This window comes from Geotrypetes seraphini, chromosome 2 (genome assembly GCF_902459505.1).
Source record: "Geotrypetes seraphini chromosome 2, aGeoSer1.1, whole genome shotgun sequence".
Lineage (NCBI taxonomy): Eukaryota > Metazoa > Chordata > Amphibia > Gymnophiona > Dermophiidae > Geotrypetes > Geotrypetes seraphini.
The window spans coordinates 419,347,035-419,369,117 of NC_047085.1; the positions used below are offsets into that span (position 1 = coordinate 419,347,035).

The 22,083-nt window shown below is 40.2% G+C and overlaps 1 protein-coding gene across 10 annotated transcripts in view; it reads left to right on the forward strand.

The window, feature by feature from the left end:
* Positions 1-22,083, forward strand: part of CALCR (calcitonin receptor) — a 587,401-nt gene that overhangs the window by 333,502 nt on the left and 231,816 nt on the right. For all 10 annotated transcript variants that reach the window (XM_033931114.1, XM_033931117.1, XM_033931112.1 and 7 more), the window contains 2 exons: positions 8,837-8,990; positions 18,074-18,184. In XM_033931114.1, the coding sequence (XP_033787005.1) occupies positions 8,837-8,990; positions 18,074-18,184 (265 nt within the window). The remainder of the gene's footprint in view (positions 1-8,836; positions 8,991-18,073; positions 18,185-22,083) is intronic.

The window sequence follows — 22,083 nt, forward strand, 5'->3', positions numbered from 1 at the left end:
TGACGCCTTTAATAACTAATTCTTCTTTTTTTCTTTCCGCATCCATAACTTTAAAGGTCAATTGTCTTTGTGCCCCTTCCTATTGTTTTTCCCCTGAATTTAATTAAATATTTTAAATTTGAATTAATGATTTTATTATCGAATGTAACCATTAAATAATTTTCCTTATGTTTCATTATAATCTATTCAAATACCCTTTAAATGTAATGTTATTTGTGTATTTGTATTTTAGATAATCGTTTGTTTAATTTAATAATTGTAAATGTGTTACCAACTATTTTATTTGTACATCGCCTTGAATTTTGAATAGGCGATAAATCAAAAATACCTAATAAACTTGGAAACTTGGAAACATTTAAAATATAATATATTGCTGTTCTGATTTTTTAGCAATAGACTAGGTTTGCAAAAATACTCCCATAGTCCAGCATCTCTCCTTCCCCTCCCTGAGTCAAATATTTATCCTTATCACGGATGACCCCTATTATGTTGGTTTTGAAGCAGCTCCATTGGCTTCCTATACAACAAAGGATGCAATACAAAGTACTATTGATAATCCAGCGAACACTATATGATAAAGCACAAAGAAATGTCTCCAAGAAATGTTACAGCTGTATCGCCCAAGAAAGGTGTTAAGATCAGAGAATGCCATGAGATTATCTACTGAGAAGGAGAGGAATACGTATAGTGCATGCAAGAGTTAGAAATTCTATGCTTTCAGTTGCTGGTGTGAAATTTTGGAACACAATGCCAGGTCTGTTGCACTTATGTAGTCCTAGAAATACTTTTAAGAGGCTTTTAAAGACTGCTTTTTGTTGAATAGGATTTGTGGTAGTTCTTATAGAGCAGAAGATATAGTGTTTTTATCTATGATATTTTGTGAATAAGTAAGAATGTGGTCAGCAATGTGGACAGCAGATGCTTTTATTAGATATGCAATGTATTGTTTTAAATACTTTGTATGTTGACTAAAAACTGCTTAGAATTGTAAGTAGTATATATATTTTAAAAATAAATAAATTTGTTCCCTCCCTCTCTTTGTCTTCCAAGTCCAACATCTCTCCCTCTCTTCCTCTTGTTGTCCAGCATCTGTGGCATCTCACTCTCTCATACTCAAAACCCCCTCCCCTTCCTTGTTGGTCTACCCTAAAACTGGTCTTCAAGACATCGTTGACAGTAGTAGCAATCATATATTCTGGTTCTAGCTTGTTCTGGGGCCTTCCCACTGCTACATCTTGCTGATGTGGAAACAGAAAGTGACATCACAGGGATGGAACACAGGAGAAAGAAGATTCCAGAGCCAGCTGCAATCAACATTTGTGAATTGCTGCTGCCAGAAGCCTCTAGAACAGGGGTGGGCAACTCCGATCCTTGAGGACCAGAATCCAGTCGGGTTTTCAGGATTTCCCCAATGAATATGCATGAGATCTATTTGCATGCACTGCTTTCAATGCATATCCTGTAGGGAAATCCTGAAAACCCGACTAGATTCTGGCCCTCAAAGACCGAAGTTGCCCACCCCTTCTCTAGAAGGAAATGTAAGTTTTAAGGTGAACTGGGTGGGGGATCACATGATGGCAGGAACCTGACCGGACGCCTGAACGCGGAGCTCCGTCCTCCCTACACCATTCGGCTCCCCGATTGCCTGCCGCCGCCGGTAATTTATTGAATTTTTGCAGCTCCTGCACTTCTGGGTTCGCTCCCGCCGGTCTGAAGAGCGTTCGGCGTGTGACTCACGGTGGCGGCGCGGGGGATGCCGACAAGAGCGCCGAAGGCCCCAAGAAGCAGTGTGGCGCCGATACTCAAAATGGCGGGGACCCAAACGGAGGTGACGGAGATGCCGACGGAACGCACCTCGGATGAGGTGTTACAAGTATCCATGCGGAACTTATCCCAACTACTGGATGACAAGCTGGCTAAGCTGCATGCTTCAATGGACGAGATTAAGGATGTGCTGGCTGGACACGCAACGCAGATCCTCCAAGTGGAGGAACGTGTTTCGGCGCAGGAAGACAGAGCAGTGGTCGCGGATAGCAGGATTGATACCTTGGAGACCCGAGTATGTCAACTGCTCGAGAGAGTGGAGGACCAGGAGAACAGGGCCCGCAGAAAGAACCTCCGTCTGATAGGGCTCCCGGAGTCAGTGAAAGATTCTGACCTTCTCCACGTGGTGGAAAGATGGCTGCCGAAGGAGCTGGGTCTGGCGGAGCAGGCTGGCCCTGTAGTGATAGAGCGGGTCCATCGTGTTGGTCAACATCGTGATGGAGACGGGCCGGGCCGCCCGAGGCCGGTGCTGGCCAGATTCCATAATTATGCAATCAAAGTTGGACCTGTTCAAGAAAACCAGATCTCTGTCCTATGAAGGGGCCAAGCTTATGCTATTTCAAGATTTCTCCACCAAAGTTGCGGAGCAGCGCAGGGCCCTTACGTAGTATTGCTCGCAGCTGGTCATGAGGGGAATAAGATTTGCATTTCTTTACCCTACTAAGGTGAGACTAACTCATGAGAATCGGATTGTCACTCTGAGCACGGCGGACGATTTGAAAAAGTTCCTCGAGAAGCTGCCGGCACCTTAGGAGTGCTGCTGGGTGCCTGTCGTGAGATTTCTGGTGGTTTTTCTTCTATCAAGCTGTTTTGGTCATCCGACAGAGTGGTGTTGATCCTGTTTTACCCGGGGACGCTGGGGGCATTTGATTTGCCTCCGCCTGTGTGAACTGTTTGCGTGGCACGACTCCAGTCTATACAGTCTCCTTGAGTTCATAGAAGCCATGCTGCCTTGACTTCCATCGGGAGAGGGGGACCTGCACTGCAAGGATTTCTGGCCTCTGGACACTTGGTTTGAGAGTATGATGAGTGCATGTTTGAGAGTTTTGCCAGTTTGATGATTATGCAGTTCTTTTTGCACTGTTTTAATGTTTTGCTGTGTTTTACATATACCTGGGCATTGTAACCCTTTAGAGTTTTTGTGAGGGTTCATACTCTAGCTTTCAGATGGGAGGCTGGGTGGTGGATGGGGGGACGAGAGTGTTCGTGTGAGGAGGGAGAGAGTGGGATGGAGGTAATGTTGGGGTTTTGGATGTGTGTGTGGGGATTGATTGGTTTGAAAATGGTTGAGATGCGAGGGGAAACTGGGGGTAGGGGTGGGGGGAAGAAAGAAGTCGGGATCAGGGTGGGAGGAGGGTTTTGGGGGGGCGGGGTGGGGGGTGGAATGCACCTGGGGTCTCTGATCGGTAAAGTAATGATAATTCAGTGGGTGGCGAGCTGGTTTGGCTGGGAGACCGGCGCTGCTGCCCCACAGGCCGGTTGTCTTTGGGGAGACTTACTTCTCACCAACTGCTCTTGTGAGTTCTGTTAAGATTGCCAGCTTCAATATTGATGGCTTGCACTCCCCGGTGAAGCGCAGCAAATTACTTCAATACTGTAAGAAATTAAAAGTAGATGTTTTAATGCTGCAGGAGACTCACCTCAGCGTGTCAGAACATATTAAATTAAAGAGAGACTGGGTAGGAGAAGTCGCTTTTGCTTCCTATAACTCCAGACAGCGAGGTGTTGCTCTCCTCTTCCATAAAAAGCATCCCTGCAGTATGCACAAAGTGATACAGGACCCCGAGGGGCGATATGTGATATGGGCAGGAGTTTTCCTGGGGAAAAAGTATGTGTTTTGTTCTCTTTATGCACCTAATGTGGGACAAAGTCTGGAAAGCAGTGAGAGGGACATAGGAAAGAGGCACTGAGGGCACTAAGGACATGGGAAGGAGGAACTGGGGGCACTAAGGACATGGGAAGGAGGCACTGGGGGCACTAAAGACATGGGAAGGAGGCACCGGGGGCACTAAGGACATGGGAAGGAGGCACCGGGGGCACTAAGGACATAGGAAGGAAGGAGGGAGGGAATAGAAAGGGGCAATTGTTGGGCCTGAGTGCAGAAAAAAAGAAATGAAAGAAAGAATACACAGTCAGAAGGAAACTCAACCAGAGACTCATGAAATCACCAGACAGCAAAGGTAAGAAAAATGATTTTATTTTCAATTTAGTGATCAAAATGTGTCAGTTTTGAGAATTTATATCTGCTGTCTATATTTTGCACTATATTTGTCTATTTTTCTATAGTTACTGAGGTGACATTGCATATTTTAAAGTCATCTGCCTTGACATCTTTGAAATCCCCCAAATATAAATGATAATTAACCTTTTCTCTGCATATAGTGAGCTTTATAGTTTTAAAAAATTTTATGGTTACCATTATAAATTAATAAGATATTATGTATATATGAAAAATGAATGGAAGAAATTGGGGGCATGATTGGGGTGGGGCTAGGGTGGGATTGGGGGGCGGGACTGACAATTAATAGATGTTCCCTTTTCATGAAAAAAATAAATGGTCACATTATATATACAGTGACAATTCTGCCTGCCTACAGGAGGACTGGGTTTGCAGAATTGAGGAAGTATGTAGAGCAGTGGTCTCAAACTCAAACCCTTTGCAAGGACACATTTTGGATTTTGTAGGTACTTGGAGGGCCTCAGAAAAAATAGTTAATGTCTTATTAAAGAAATGACAATTTTGCATGAGGTAAAACTCTATAGTTTATAAATCTTTCCTTTTGGCTAAGTCTTAATAATAATATTGTCATTTATAGCTAAAGAGACATATGATCAAGAAACTGTTTTATCTTACTTTTGTGATTATGATAAACATACCGAGGACCTCAAAATAGTACCTGGCGGGCTGCATGTGTCCCCCAGGCCGCAAGTTTCAGACCAGTGATGTAGAGATAGTTGAGACACAGGGTTTACATGAAGAATCAGTCACCTGGGTGCAGGGCTAGTCATGTATCCAAAAGGGAACTTAAAATCAGAATAAAGGAGAACTAAAAATGAGCTGGTTTAAACTGGTTTACAGCTAGGCTTTGCAAAAGTTATGAATATGCATTATTTACCCATAGCAAAATTTGCAACACGTAAGTAGGTATAATTAAGGCTTGCATCAAAAAGATATATAAGCAGTAGCGTAACTAAGGGCTCCTTTTACAAAGGAGCACTAATCCTTTTACAAAGGAGCACTAATCCGGTGCGTGCGGTAAAACCTATAGTGCACCTTTGTAAAAGGAGCCCTAAGTCAATGAGGTATGTAGATTTCAACAAATAAACAGTCTTTCCTTCCTTTTGCACTTTCAAAAACAAAAACTTTTATTTTCCTCAACAATTCTTTTTTTTTTTTTAATTTTGTATATCTTTATTAATTTTCAAAACAAATACAAAGTGCTATAAATTATACATACATTCATTACAAAATAAGCACTTAAATATCCCTTCCCTCCCATCCAACAATTTGATCAAGAAATGAACCAAAAAATATATCCCACCCACCCACCCCATCCTGGACATGTATAAAAATAAAGAAAAGATTTGAAAACCAAGAAACTATGTTGAATTAACAAAGGATGTCAACGGGCCCCAGATCAAATTAAATACTTTGCTATGCCCCAGTATATCTGCATTCATCTTTTCATGTTTGTACCCTAAACATAAACTGTCCCGCCAAAACGGAAAGTTGAGCAGATCGCAATTCTTCCAATTGTGGGTTATCAACTGCATACCTATCCCTGTCATGATCAAGAAGAGCCTGCCTTTGTAGCGATCCATAGGAGGCTTGACGTGCAGCAAAGTGCCTCATACGTCAAAGGGATTGCTGATTCCAGTATAAGGTTAATCTGTCCCCATATTGACCTCCAAAAAGGACAATAGAACAGATGATCCAATGTCCCTATGTCTAGATGACAGTGTCAGCATCTATTAGATTTAGAACTATCTAATTTGTATAACCTAACAGGGGTCCAAAATGATCTATGTAACAGAAAAAAACATGTTTGTCTCATAGATGCTGACGCTGTACATCTCATCTTCCAAGTCCAAATTCTTGGCCATCGAGACGCAGAAATATATTGCTTTATCTCGATGCTCCAAATGTCCCTAAGACTATTTTTTGTTTTTTCATTCAAGAATTTAGAAATTAATTTATACTACCGGGCGGCCTGATGCCCCAACAAATCTGTCTGGAAGCATAGGACCTGCAAACTATGATGATTTTTAAGATTCTGCCATTCAGGTAACCCACTCTGAATGGCCTGCTTCAACTGCAACCAGCTATAATTTTGAGATTTTAAAATACCAAATGTTTGTTGCAGTCGTGAAAAATCCAGCAGTTTCCCATTTGACGCCTACGTCAAAGTGGTAGGCACCTACTGAGTTAGGCACCTACCAGATTATCAATTTTTTAAAATGTTTTTAATTGGCTTTTAATGATGCTTTCAATTATCAGCACTGATTAAGCCAAATACAAAAATTGTTAGGCGCGCCAATATAGGCACCTAAATTTAGGCATCTTTCATAGAATCAAGGTCTTACTGCCTACAAAATAAGTGTTGGTAAGTGCTCATGCTCTAATGGCCATGTTCTAATGGAAAAATTAGCACGTGACCATTATTGCCAAAATAGAGAAATTGACTATTTCTCTGCACACACTTTTCTATTTGTATAATAGTACCTTTGTCTCTCAGAAAGCATAGCGATTAGCCTGCGCTCCCAAAGTCAAATATTATGCACACAGGGTTCTATAACTTACTATCTTGCTCTTCCAGTTTATTTTATTTGTAGATTTTCATTATAGATATACCCCCTATTCTACAAAGCCGCGCTAGCGGCTGCCGCGCTGTAACAGCCCCGAAGCCCATAGAGAATTAAAGGGCTTCGGGACTGTTGCCATACGGCAGCCGCTAGCACGGCTTTATAGAAGAGGGGAATAGTAATTGAAAGTCCACATAACTAAGCCATAGCATCCTGGTTAATGTAAATGCCCTACACCCATTTACATAAAATTTTCTCTTTTTAATGGTACATTGTCTTGGGACTGAATATTAATAGATGTCCCATTTTGATGAAAAAAATAAATGGTCACGTTAGATATATTGTTTTAAAACAAACATGTTGTCTTGCTAAATAATGTTAATGAATTGATGAAGAATTATCTTTCAGCACCAATTTTAGTTCAAGCCTAAATTTTTGTCTCGTTACCAACCACAAAGATCCTTACGTTCTGTGGGTGCAGCATCGTTGAAAACAAAGGCCAACCCTAAACATGTAGATATGAATGCCATGACTTTTACGTGTGAAGGAGTCAAGTTATGGAATGGCCTTGTTGGCCAGATTAGACAATGTGGAGAGAGGAATTCCTTTAGGAAAATGTTGAAGACCCATCTATTTGTTGAAGCATTTTTTTGAGCAATGATTTTATGTTAGACTGAATATGTCTGTTTTATCTTCTTATTTTTGTATGGATTCTTAACTTTTTATGTATGTAACTCCTTGTAAACCATTTTGGATAAAAACAGTATAGAAATTTTAAAAATAAATATTACACATGTAAATAAAACTGTAAACAACATAGGATTAGAAAGTGCTTTTCAGATCTCCTGGATATTGTCTTCTTAAGTGTCAGAAATAAACATCCCGTTTCCATGAAAATAATAATGAAAAGAAAGCTGCTTTGTGGCTCAATGACATCACTGCTTTACTAAAGCCTGTGTGAATGAAACGCAAGCCGACAGGTTTTTGTTTTATACCATTCTCATTGCGGTTTATCTTAAACCTTAACAACCATGGACCCCTGAAGAAGGTGTGTTCTTCGAAATATGGACCATGTTGGGTCCCTTGGTTTGTAGTAAGATTATATCAGTAACTGCATTAATATTTGGTACAAATAAACATAGCCTGCATCTTGTACATTTTGATCTGCAATTTTTTCTTGCTTTTTGCTCTTGCCTACTGTACTGCAGACTTTGTTGGATCTGTTTGTTGTGTGTGATCACTGCTTTACTAACACGCAGAAAACTTGGGTTTAATTCTCAGATCACAACTTCTAGTTCTTGGGTCAACCAAGGCTGAAGGTACTACATACCAGCATTATTGGCATTATGAAATGGCCATATTCTGGACATGTGATTGTACACTTCCAGAAAGAAAGGAAGTCCTGTGGACTACTGATGTAATAATTGTACTAAACTGGGTGAAGAAGGGATTTAAAATAGTGGGGTGGGTGGGGGAATAACAACCAGGTAGCTGCAAATGAAAACTCATGCAGAAAACTCCTGCCCTGTTTCCAAAAGAGTATGAATAAACTGCTAAGCTGTCTCCTTCCCTTCCAAATTATAAAGGTAGAAAAACCATTAGATCTGGTTTGGGTGAAAAAAAAAAAAAAAGATCAGAATTTTCATGCTTCTACGTCGATAATACTTTAAAAAGTATAGGTTCACAGTTGAGTGAACAGAACAGGCTTCTTGTATTCAACAGAAGGTAGTATGACCTTAAAAGAGGAACTACAGCTTGCTAAACAAACAAGTAATACACTTGGCAAAGAAATAGCAAATAAAGTAATCCTGTGCGGAATACAAACAGTTGCCCTTATCCAAAATAAATTTCTTTCTGAAAAACCTTTTACAAAGATCTACAGTGGCTGGAATCCCAGACCCACAGTCTGAGCATAAAATTACACCTCCTCATTGTATTCAACTCTGAATTTGACAGATATGGTGCATAGATGAGGTGAGATTAAATGACATGCGGAAGCACGAGGATTATAAAACTGCAAACAGAATCCTTGAAAAGCCATGATAGCAGTGAGTGAAAAGAAACGTATTGGTTTAAAAGTGTCCGACTTTGCAAAATTAAAACGGCCCATAAAAAGACATGGGAAGAATGAAGTGGCTTTTCATGATACATGTGTTGGCTTTATCTTGTATTTATTGCCTTGAATTTATAGATTTTCCTTTCTGTGCAGAGAATGACTCCAAGTCTCACTTCTACTGTAAATTATGGTGATCCCACAGTAGAGCCAGTAGTCACTGAGCCAGCTTTGGTAAGACAGAAGATAATAGATTCACAGTTCAAATGCTACGAGAAAATGAACAGAGACGCGCCCTACAAAAGCACAGGTATGTTATACATTTAACCTGATAAATATATCCCACAGAAGAAACACAACCCCACGAATGAAAATGTAAAACAAAAAAAGGAATGGAGAAGGGACACAGTCAACCAACTTCAGGGACAATCAATTTATTGAAAATACCGTATTTTTTGCTCCATAAGATGCACCCTAAATTTATAGGAGGAAAACAAGAACCCCTCCATTCTGAACCAAATTCTCCCTGCTAGGCTCTGTACCCAACCCCACACTCCTTGCCAAGCTCTGTACCCTATCCCTCCTCTGGTGGTTTAGTGGTAGGCAGGGACAGGGCAAAGGGCAGGAAGAGTTAGTAGCTGGCAGGCAGGGACAGGGCACAGGGCAGGCAGGGCTAATGGCTGGCAAGCAGGGCACAGGGTAGTGAGCAGAGTTTTAGTTCTACCCTGCTCATAGGTGCACTGAAATTATGATAATTGTACAAATATTTCCCAACAAATATTTTTTATCCAAAGTTTACAGACAGTCCTGTTTCAAGGCATTCATTTGTACAATGGAGGCACATTGCAAATCAAGTAGTATAAATGCAACTTCCCTGACTTAAAATTCCATTCTGCTAGGTTCACTTAAATATACCTAATACATGATGACATTTTACTGCCTGCATATAATTGGTCATGAATACTCGATACCATATAAGGCGCTTGTATGTATATTGGGGGAGTGTCTGTCCTCCTCAAACAAGAATTCTTAAAAGTTACATTTTAATACTAGCTTATCTAATAAAGAAAAGGTACAGAAGAAACCAGGAAAAAGTATTACAATATAATATACTTACAGAGGAAAAATTATCCATACACACAGCTTTAAATCATTTCTCTTTTAAGAGTCAAACTACTGCTCCCATGTTACTGAGTCATTTAAGAGCATGCACTGAAAATCCCTTGTCTCAGTGAAAGAAAAGGGGAGTGGCCAATCCACTCCCACAAACCTTACATTTTCCTATATGCATCCTCCAGTACAATTTTTAGAGGTAATTATATTTCAATCTGAACCCTTGAATATGAAAGTTCCTACGTTATTAGTTTACTAAAATTTAATTCATCATATATGCATTTTGTATATTCGATTAGAATTTCTAACTTTACCCTGCAAAAAAAGAGAGGGAAACCTCCCTCCCCTGGAATGTAATCTCTGTTGTAAGAAGAAAAGTCTATCTCCGTAGCAACCAGGTCAAAAGCCAAACCTTATCTGTCATGCAGGGCTCTGGAGACCAGACTGGGCACACATTGAAACAATGGGACTTCATAAAACTAAGCTACAGCCTGTGTGTATCTTCTCTGGTCCTTCAACAAAGCTATCAAATGCATTTCTAGGGTCCTAAGAGAATGCTGCTCTCTCCCTGTTTCCAGTGACCTCAGCACAAAAACACATATTTAGGTCAATATATTATCCCCATATTTGTCTTATCTGGTTTGTGTTCTGGCTTATCCAATTGTAATTTTATATAGCCATTTAAATCCTCCTCCTCTGCCCTTGGATTAGGTCCTTATCTTTTAAATCAAACCCTGACTAGTAAATCCAAAGCAATGAGAAGAAAATATAATGGCTATTTTATTTTTCATGCTTGCCCATTCTACCACATATCTGTCCAGTTTTTAATAGACTGCCACGCCCAGGTTCATTTGAGCCGAAGGGCCACATCAGTAGGCAGGGCTAGTAGCTGGCAGGCAGGCAGGGCTAGTGGCTGGCAGACAAGGCCCCCCAACCCGAGGCAGGCAGGGCCCTCCATCCCCGGCAAGGCCCCCCACCTTGAGGCAAGCAAGCAGGCAGGCAGGCCCCCGTACCTTTTTAAAAATTCTGCCGTCCAGCGCTGTATGGCAGGAGCTTTCAGCGCTCCTGCCCTTCCCTCCACTGACTCCTGAACTCTCAGGTCAGCATCAGAGGGGAGCACTTTTTAAAATCCTGTTGTCCAGTGCAGTACAGCAGGAGCTTTCAGCGCTCCTGCCCTTCCCTCAGCTGACTCCAAAACTCTCGCGGCAGCGTCAGAGCGGAGCACGAAACAGGCACGAGCTTTTCGCACTCCTGCCTGGTCCCGCTCTGCTCTGTGAATGGCTGCCGTCAGTCCCGTGAAAACTGGCAGCAGCCATTCACGGAGCAGAGCGGGACCAGGCAGGAACGCGAAAAGCTTGCGCCTGTCTCATGCTCCGCTCTGACGCTGCCACAAGAGTTTTGGAATTAGCTGAGGGAAGGGCAGGAGCACTGAAAGCTCCTGCCATATTGCACTGGACAGCAGGATTTTAAAAAGTGCTCCCCTCTGATGCTGCTGTGAGAGTTCGGGAGTCAGTGGAGGTAAGGGCAGGAGCGCTGAAAGCTCCTCCCATACAGTGCTGGACGTCCAGATTTTTTTAAAGGTACGGGAGTACAGGGGGGGTATTCGCTCCATAAGACGCACCCTTATTTCCACCCACTTTTATGGGGGGAAAATGAGTCTTATGGAGCAAAAAATACAGTATATATAAAGAACTGATAATATACAACATATACACAACAATATGCAGGCCTAACAAAAGAGTCTTTCAATCCTTTTTGTGATGGGCTCCAACATGGTCCATGTTTCGGCTATAAAGCCTTCCTCAGGAGTATATAAATGTAGCCCTGTAGATGGCGCCAAGATATAGGAAATAAAATCAAAAAAGGAATACACTTGGTATCCTGCTAGGAGCCTGCTGCTCAACCTTGTTCAAAGTGCGAAACAGAAAAAAGCTGTGAGCTTCCGCGTGAGCCAAATGGACACCAAGATTATTCCTTTTTGGTTTTATTTCCTGTATCTTGGCGCCATCTACTGGGCTACATTTATTACTCCTGAGGAAGGCTTTTATAGCCGAAACAGCAACCGTGTTGGGGTCCATCACAAAAAAGGATTGAAAGACTCTTTTGTTAGGCCTGCATATTGTTGTGTATATGTTGTATATGTATCAGTTCTTTATATATATTTTCAATAAATTGATTGTCCCTGAAGTTGGTTGACTGTGTCCCTTTCCAACTCCTTTTTTGTTATGCATTTCATCTGACCTGTAGACATCTTTAAAGCTGTATCATTTGATGTAATCTTTAATTGAATGAAGTCTTTCTCCCTTTTTTGTTGGCATCAGTCTTCCTGTTAGCAATATAGTATAACCTCATTATAACGGACTTGCTTATAACGGAACCTCGCCTATAGTGGACGAGGTCCGCTGGTCCCAGCTGAGCGCCATTATAAACTTACAGAAAATCATTGCATATAGCGGACTCGCATATAACGGACTTTCGGATATAACGGACAACCAATTTGGTCCCCAGAGCCGCTTTTAGCTGTAGTTTTCATCGGCTATAATGGACATGCAGGCTCCGCCTACAATGCACGTGGCGTGCCGGTGATATAATATCAAAATGCAGCCCAGAAGAAAATGACAGATTTTTCTTCTTTCCAGTACAGTAGGACATATTGCTCTAGAACATCTTTTAATGTTCTGGTTTTGCAATCATTTCGTGCCATACCAATGTTTTGCTGAGTTTTGTTCCTGATGTTGCTGATATGCTTATGCAGTGACTGTTGTTCATTGATTCAAGTTGACCTAAATAATGTTTTAAAAAAATGCAACTCTGGATATAACGGACTCTGAATATAACGGACCGTTTTTCCAGGTCCCTTGAAGTCCGTTATAACGAGATTATATTGTAAAGTTAATTTTGCCTTGTTAGGTAGAAATCTGTGGTTCACACACTTGTCATTTCTATTGTCTGGTCCTGATCATTAGTCTTTTCTTTCCAACTTTGGTTTGATTGACACATGAAAGGTAAACAGCAGCATTTAATAACTAGTTAGTTTAATGCAGATTGCCTTTTTTCTTGAAAGGATGTTGATTAGATAATTGAGGTCTGCTTACAAGCAGAGAAGCATGCCGTGAGCAAGACTTTTACCTTCAATAAAAGTATGTACTCTGTCATTCTAAGATGCTTTACTGTTCATTTTTGACTGTTTGAGTAAGCTTTGAATTAACATCTATATGTATTAGGAATGTGCATCTATGTGGGTGCATATGGATTGCTAGTGCACACAAAATCAGCTTACAATGATTTAACTTACTGTGCCAACAATCAATTTTCACATATCAAAAGATCTGTCAATAATTTATTAAACCATGTCTTAAATGAATTTAAAAAATGTCCCAAAACAGAAAAAAAATATGACAACTCTGAAAATGAGTCAAAACTATTTTGACTGTACAGATCCATAATACATATCCAAGCTACTGAGTTTATCAAGTTTTTCAAGTTTATTATGGGACTTGATAAATCGCTTAATCGGATATTCTAAGCGATTTACATTTAAAATTTACAATGTAAAATCAAAGAACAATAACAATGCAATACATAATAATACATACAATTTAAATAATGGCTAAAATATTCTAAATTTAAACAATATTAAACACTAGGAAAGGAGGGATGAAATATAATTTTAAAGTAAAGAATAAACATAAGGGCAAATACAAAAAGGATATACACTAGTTAAAACATGTTCAACCAAATAAATAATTCATGAAATATAAAATTATGTAGAAAAGGCATCTTTAAAAAGGAAAGTTTTTAACTCAGTTTTAAATTTTCCAAGGTCTTTCTCCTCCCGTAAAGAAATAGGGAGGGCGTTCCATGTTTGAGGCGCCGTACAAGAAAAAATAAGTTGTCTTCTTGTATTAATAATTTTTAAGGATGGGATCGTTAGCAAATTTTGTTCGCTAGAACGTAAAATTCTCTTTGCAGAATATGGAATCAGTAATCTATATAAAAAAGCAGGGGTCTTATTAATCAAAGTTTTAAAGATAATTACACATAACTTATAAGTGATTCTATAGTTAACAGGAAGCCAATGAGCCTCTTTGAGAAGTGGTGTTACATGATCAAATTTTTTGGAATTATTTATTAATTTTATTGCTGTGTTCTGTATAATTTGTAATCGTTTTATTTCATATTGTGCAATTCCTTTGAATAAAGAGTTGCAGTAATCAAGTTTAGAAATCACCAAAGAGTGAATCAATATAGTGAGTGATTTAGCACAGAGGAATTTCGAGATAGAACGAATTTTACGTAATCTATAAAAGGTGATTTTCACAATGTTGCTGATATGATCATGGAAATTTAGTTTATCATCAAAAATTACACCTAAAATTTTTATATTTTTAACTAATTGAAGGGGAACATTATGAATTGAAATCGGATGAACAAGAGAAAAGTTCTCTTTCCATGGAAATAACATAACATTGGTTTTTTTAATATTGAGAGCCAATCTGTTTTTGTCTAGCCAATGATATACTTGATCAAGTTTGTGTCATGCCGTGGACTGCCAGAAGATTCTAACAAATCGATTCTGGAAGAGATCAGACCAACTGTGTCACTCGAAGCCCAAATGATGAAGTTACGACTGTCTTATTTTGGTCACACCATCAGAAGAGAAAGATCATTGGAGAAGGACATTATGTTTGGGAAGATTAAGGGAACCAGGTGAAGAGGGCGACCTGCAAGCAGATGGCTGGACACATTGAAAGCATCCATGGAGATGATGCTGGAGGACCTTACTGGACTAGCACAAAATCAATCTTTTTTTAGATCTGTAATTCATCAAGTTGCTAAGACTCGAGCCCAAGTCGATGGCATCTAACACACACACACACACACACACACACACTGAGATTGTGTTCTACCATCTAAACTGTAAAGATTCAATCCATTGGGCATGGCAGATTATCTTGGTTTTTTAATTAAAGAGTAGAGAATGATACAGGGACAAATTTTTCCCCGTCACTGCGGGAACTCATTTTCCCGTCCCCGTGAATTCTTTTCCTGTCCGTTCCCCATTCCTGCAAGCTCCGTTCTCATCTGCACAAGCTTCAAACACTTTAAAATTATGTGTTCAAGGCTTGTGCAGTTAAGGACGAGCTGACAGGAATGGGACAGGGACAGTGATAAAACTCGCGGGGATGGGGCAGAGAAATTGAGTTCCTGCGGGGACGGGGACAAATTTGTCCCCGTGTCATTCTCTACTACAGAGCTAGATTCACTCAAGGGTGCTAAAGAATTAGTGCATGTTAACTCATCTTAATGCATTTTATTTATTTAGGTCCCATGTTAAAGGGCCCTAGTTAGCTAATAATGTGTATTAGTTTTGGTAGTACACTTTAGTAAATCTGGCTACGAGGCATGCATTAGTTAGATATGTTAGATTAGTTAGATTAGTTAGATATGTTAGATTAGTTAGATTAGTTAGATAGTTAGATTAGTTAGATTAATTAGATAATTAGATTAGTTAGATATGTTAGATTAGTTAGATTCATCCCTAGAGAGCTTGGATTTCATTTGGTGAATGATGGCTGCATATTCAGCTCGATTCTCTGCCAGTGGCGAGCTTTAACCCTGCTGCCTGCTGCTGGCACTGAACCCAGATATCCAATGCCAGGCCATTTCCAGTGACTGGCATTAACTATCCGGTTTCATTTTTGTCTGCCAACTGATATTCAGCCATCGGCTAGCACATAAAGATAGGACAGCTAAACCCTGGTCTATAAGTAAGCACCAGTTTTTAATAGTGAAAACTTTGCAGGCAGACATTCACATGGGCAGAATCTGGGCACAATGTCCATAATTGTGCCTATAAATGTAGAATATATGATTTACACACACTGTAGTTAGATTGTTAGATAGGGAGAAATACTTCGAGTACCTGAATGTAAACCATTTTGAACAGAAGTGGTTTATAAGAAATATAAATAAATAAACCCCTCCCCCCCCTTTTAGTAAGCTGCGGTTGAGGTTTCTACCATGGCGTGGAGCATTAAATGCTCTGACGCTCATAAAATTCCTATGAGCGTCGGAGCAGCAACAGAGCATTGAACGCTCTGTGTCACTGTAGAAACGTCTATCATGGCTTAGGGCTCCTTTTACGAAGGCGCGGTAGCTGTTTAACGCGCATAATACCATGCGCTAAACCGCCGGCCGTGCTAGCCGCTACCGCCTCCTCTTGAGCAGGCGGTAGTTTTTAGGCTAGCGCGGGGGTTAGCGCGTGATGAAAAGTCACGCACGCTGAAGCCACTAACGCGGCTTCATAAAAGGAGCCCTTAGTGAAAGAGGGCCTAAATTCTTTCGCAATTTACACAGGCTCTATGGTTGGTGTAAGAGGTTGCATCTGATGTAGGGATGTATTTTACCTGTTACACTAGTGTGGTATAAAGACTAGTAGATTCTACTTTTCTTTATAAAATATGCTGCAAATAGGCACCCTTTATAGAAATATCCTCCACTTGTGCCTCAGCGCCCAGTTTGCTGCTATCTACCCTCTCGTGACATATTTATCCTGCCTTTAAATAGCGTTTATCTTGCTTAAATTTGATGATCTTCTTGAATAAACATTGGCGACGACTGCCTTTCTGACCCCAAATGATGTGAATCAACCTCAAAGGTAGTTTGGATACCATAAAGTATGTGACTTTTAGCAATGTAATAATTATTATAAAATGCTTGACACAGTGTACATAATTCATTCTTTCTAACTAACTCCTCTCTGGCATATTTAGAACTCTTTGCTGTCTAAAAATATTACCATGGAAAGGCCCTGAAGAAGAAAAATGCACAGTAAATCCCATATAATAAATCACATCTGCAGGGTCTATATAGCGCTTCCATTTGTTTTGCAGGAAGTTTCATAATTTTGGTGTCTAATGAAAATATATACTAATTATATCTACAATGCTTTACTTGATTAAGTTATGCATTCACCAGTGGCTGATTAATATTTAATCTCATTACCTGTGGATTTTCAACTTTTTTTTTTAAATTGTACTGGGCCAAAAATCCCTCTAAACAGCCTGCTACAATCTAAGGGCAGGCCACAAAAATTATCCTGAGAGTGAAGGCATTTGGCCAATATCTGGAAAATCTATCAGGTCAGTGTTCAAATTTAATCACCGGGCAATAGCACCTGCTATCTGGATAGGTGTTGCTGACCAGGAAAGTGTCTCTAAATATCCTTATGTACCACCTCGGCAGTATGCAGAGATTTGTCAGGGTGGATGTGAACAGAGCCAGTGCTGTCCTGGAATTTATACGAATTCAATCTGCTATCCAGATAACCTATAATGGCACTGATTACACATAGTAGTATAAATATCAGAGCTGGCAGTTGAATAATCAACTCACTGCTGCTTGGATTCGATAAAAGGTACACAATTATTCTGGGCACGATTCCAAAATGCATGCGCAACCTAATAGATCAATGAGCTAATTAGCATTAAAAATTGGATGTTATTAATTATTATTATTATTTTTTTTATTCTTTATTGATTTTTCAAACTTCAATAGTGCAATACATAAAATGTAACATATAATAATACAATAAAAGCACATTCAGCTTACACGTATTCATAACCAACCATTTTCTCCCACGCGCCCACCCAATGATTATTCAATAAAACACAAAAACATAGATTATCGCAAAAACCTTATCCTAATCCAATTAATGATATCCTCCCATTCACCCACCTACCCCAAGTGCAAATACCCAAAGAACAAAATTAAGACAGAAATAATCCCCCTTCCCCCCTCCCTTCCCTGGATGTGTAATTATTGATATTAGCATCAATTAGGGGTTATACGCACATCTGGCTACATGTCATTCTATAAACCTGGGTGCCCAAACCCCATAGTATGCAACCCAAAAGGGGATGTGACCATGGGAGGGGTATTCTCAAATGATGCATGTAATGTTATAGGATTCTAAGGATCTGTGTTCAACTTGCGTGCCAGGACTTATACCAGGTTTCAGCATAAATCCTCACACCCAAAGTTGGGCACGGGAATTCCCAGTAGGTGCTATTCCACAAAGGGCGCTCATACTAGAGCAGTCTTTGTAAAATAGCCCTAAGTGTTATTGACTGAATCCGGTCCCCTAAGTTTAACCCCTATATTGTTCTCTTCTTAAATATAATAAAAAAAAAAATTCTAATGGAATGCCTACTGGCTGTATGTGTTTCTGTTATATCCTACTGTCTTTTCTATATAACTTTCTTTCTTAATATACAGGTCTTTATTGTAACCGAACATGGGATGGATGGTTGTGTTGGGATGACACACCAGCTGGACGATATGCAACTCAAAATTGCCCAGACTATTTTCCAGACTTTGATCAAACAGGTAGGTGTACCTATTTATTTACACACTAGCCGTATGCTAGGCGGGTTGTAAGGTGAGCCTACGGTCAATCCGGTACATGCACCAGACTGAGCGGATAAGTAGAGGTTGGTAGAGAGGAGGGTATAGCACAGTGGGAAAGTCCAATACAAATAATGCTTCTTTCTGCAGCCAAAACAGAAAAAAAAAAAAAAAATTGACACCTTTACAGTTCAATTTCAGTTAGGCCTGCTGCTTGCTCTGACATTGGCTTTCCCTCTAATGTCACTTCCTGGCCCCATGACCCAGAAGTGATTTCAGAGGTAGCCAGGCCAGCGTGATCAGCAGGCTAGATTAGTTGCTTGCGCTGGCAAAGATTTTAAAGAGGTACGGGGGGGAGGGGGCAGGGAAGGGAGTGCATGAGAGTAGCATGGGAGGAGCGGTGAGGTGCCAGCGCCCCCACCAAGAAGGCATCCAGAGTGGTACACCACCGTGCCCCCCCCCTTACTACACCACTGGGTCTTAGAAATGTATGCCCCTCCTCCCTCATGATTAGATTGGCATCTGCAGTCCTCGCTTTACAATGAGGACACGGGAGAAGAGTTCCACATCAGAAAAGAAAGTGACGTTAATATTTTAAAATCTTACTACAACTGTGGCACAAGAGCATGGTCAAATTCAATTACAATAGATCATAAATTGAAGATGATCGATCTCTTCATAAATAGGATGTTGAGTCATCATTTCCATTAACATATGAGATAGTCATATGTGGTACGTTGTTACATATTAAACTCCCCATAGATTGCTATAAAGGTCATCTCCTCATAATTATGACTGGAGTAGCAATGCAGATGATAACACAAAATTGGAAGAATTGTGATCGTCTTAACTTCTCTTTTTGGTGGGCAAATTTATGCTCCACATATAGGAATGAGAAGATAAATGTGGATATATTGGGTATATATTTAAATTAGTTTGGGGCCCATTGGCATCTTATATTACATCAGGATAGTTTCAATTTGGTTATTTCTATGCACATCCAGGGTTGGGGGGAGGGTGGGTGAAAATGTTTGGTATTTATAATGATTATTTATTGGAAGGGAGGGTGGGATAAATTGATTGTGCATAATTACTTGTAAGTTGTATGTGCTTTTACGCTTTATTGTCTGTTATTAACCTATACATTGCACCGTTAAATTTTTGAAACTTAATAAAAAATATTTAAACCAAATGCAAGCCTACCTGTACTGCTCCAACTATATTTCTTCTGGTACCTATCTTGGGCTGAAGCTTACATTCTTAGGTACTTTAAAAAAAAAAAAAAAGAAAAAAGAAAATCCTGCATTAAAATATTAGGTCCCAATATCATTCTTTTTTTTTTTTTTTTTTTGGAAATCTTTATTCATTTTAAAGCCAAAAATAAGTGCAACTTATTATACAATCATTTATACTTTAATTTTAGAGCTCTTTTTAGCTCAGTTTTAGTGCATGCTAACCCCCGCGCTAGCCGAAAAACTACCGCCTGCTCAAGAGGAGGCAGTAGCGGCTAGCGCAGCCGGCAAATTAGCACGCGTTGAACCGCTAACGTGGCTTCGTAAAAGGAGCCCTTAAATTCAATCAGAATTATATTCTATGACAAATACAAATATCATCCCCCCTTCTACTTATCCAAAAATTTGCACTCAAAATTTTAAAAAAAACTTCCCACCCCTCTCCACCCACCCACCCTGGACATGTATTATCAAAAGGGGAAAATCAACAATCACTCCTTACAGAATTTTGTCAATGGCTCCCAAATATCCATAAATTTCCTATAATGTTCTTGTTGTATGGCCACCATAAGTTCCATTTTAAAAGTGCGACATAGAGATTCCCACCAAAAAGTATAATTTAATCAATCCCAGTTTTTCCTGTTCCTCAAAACAAGTTGTATGGCAACCCCTGTCATTATAAAGAGAAGTTTGTTATTCCGAGCAGATATTCGGCTTTTAGCCCTCATTAATGTACCAAATAGGATGGTATCCTATGTCAATGCCACTGGATTTTCCAATATTTTGTTCACTTGATCCCAGATGGATCTCCAAAATTTAAGTATCAAGGGACAATAGTACAATAGATGATCCAATGTCCCAACTTCGAGATGAACTATCTAATTTCTGTAATCGAACAAGGATCCAAAATGCTCTATGTAACAAGAAAAACCATGTTTGTCTCATAGATGCAGACACCGTACATCTCATCCTCCAAGTCCAAATTCGTGGCCATTGAGACGCAGTAATCGGATGCTTTATCTCAATGCTCCAAATATCACAAAGACCAGTCTTTGGTTTCTTATTCAAAAATTCAGATATCATTCTAAGGTATCAGGATCAGCTTCTCTGTGACAGAAGCTCCAATCCTGGGTTTCAGCACCACATGTGACAGACTCCTGGCCAGGTTTTCCAGGAATCCTGCACATCCATCCAATCAGTACATCTAAACCACTGTAGAAGGTGCAACAAATGTTTTCATTGAGACATCTCACGGAGCTTATCCCTCATAGGCTCAGGAAAGTCAAAGATATACTTTTAACTTGTATATATTTTATTTAGCGCAGCAACCTGTACTCTTTAGGCAGTTAGCCATATCACATTCAGTTGAGCAACAACCTCAGCTTTTGGTCAACTCCTCCATTTTTCACAGTATTCAAGTAATATACTTGGCTTACTTCAGCCAAAGACCAACTATCTCACATAGGCACTCTTCTGAGCCTCCTCTGCTCAAGGGAGTCTCTCTCTCAGGGAACCCTCCCTGGGAAGTCTGTTGCAGGACCTCCCTGAATGATCCCAGACTGGGCATATGAATCTCTTCCTGCCTGAGTCCCACCCCATGACTCGGCAGGGTAACCTGTTCCGCAGTATAGCACCACCTGATAGATGAGGATTGAGCATCCTGAACCCTGTAGTTTACCCTCTAATGAGCCAGTGCCCCCTCTTTCCCAGTGAAAGGGTAACATTAGTGAGAGAGAATCCTTTACTCTCTTACAGTGTTGTAATATGTTTGAATGTTAAAGCTGTTTTGAAAGTAAAACTGTAGTTAGCTTAGACGGAATATCAATTACATGAAATTAAACATTTTATGCAGATTATAAATCTGGATTTAAATACATTCTTCTCCCTTTCCCTCTCACTTCTAAAGCCGAGCTCAGCCACTATTGCCTTCACTTCAGCTGCAGCCAATTTCTCATTGGGTAATGGGGCATGCTCTTCCTGCTACCCCACAGGGTATTTAAAGCTGCCACTGGGACATCTTTGGGAGATGGTGACTTTGACCAGTGTCTCAGATCAGATGTCTTTGGATGATGAGATTTGGGCCCCTAAGCACTCTGCAGTTGACTTGGTTTGGTACGGTCTGGACTGCCTGCACTGCAGCATGAATCTCTAGCTGCTAGTTCATCTTCAGATGACAGGGCTTATGCTTCTTATTACCTGCTATGTGAATCACCGCCACTTCTGTTTCTTCTTTGGATGGCAACACCTGGCTCTCCTGTCACTTAATCTCATTCTTTACCACATAAGCCTCTTCTTGTGTCAGCCAAAGTTGTGGATTCTACTATCATTGAGGTATATGTTGCCATAGGAACATTTCCCTCAGCAGCTTGTAGCAGGAATGGGTCTTCCACTGGCAATTCAGGTCCACACACTTGCAAGGTCCATGCAGTAGCCCAGCATAAGGTCCCAGCACTCCACCAAGTAAAAGGTAGGTGTCTGTGTTATCCTGCTGATTGCTCTCAGCGTCCTGATTCTGGTCGCTTTCCGATGCAGGATAAACAGTCGATATTCAATTACCAACAAACACTGTATACTTTAGGGGGAATCTGTAGAAGTCCACAAGACAAGATCCAACTCCTTAGCAAATTTTAATCTAGGGATTTTAACAAT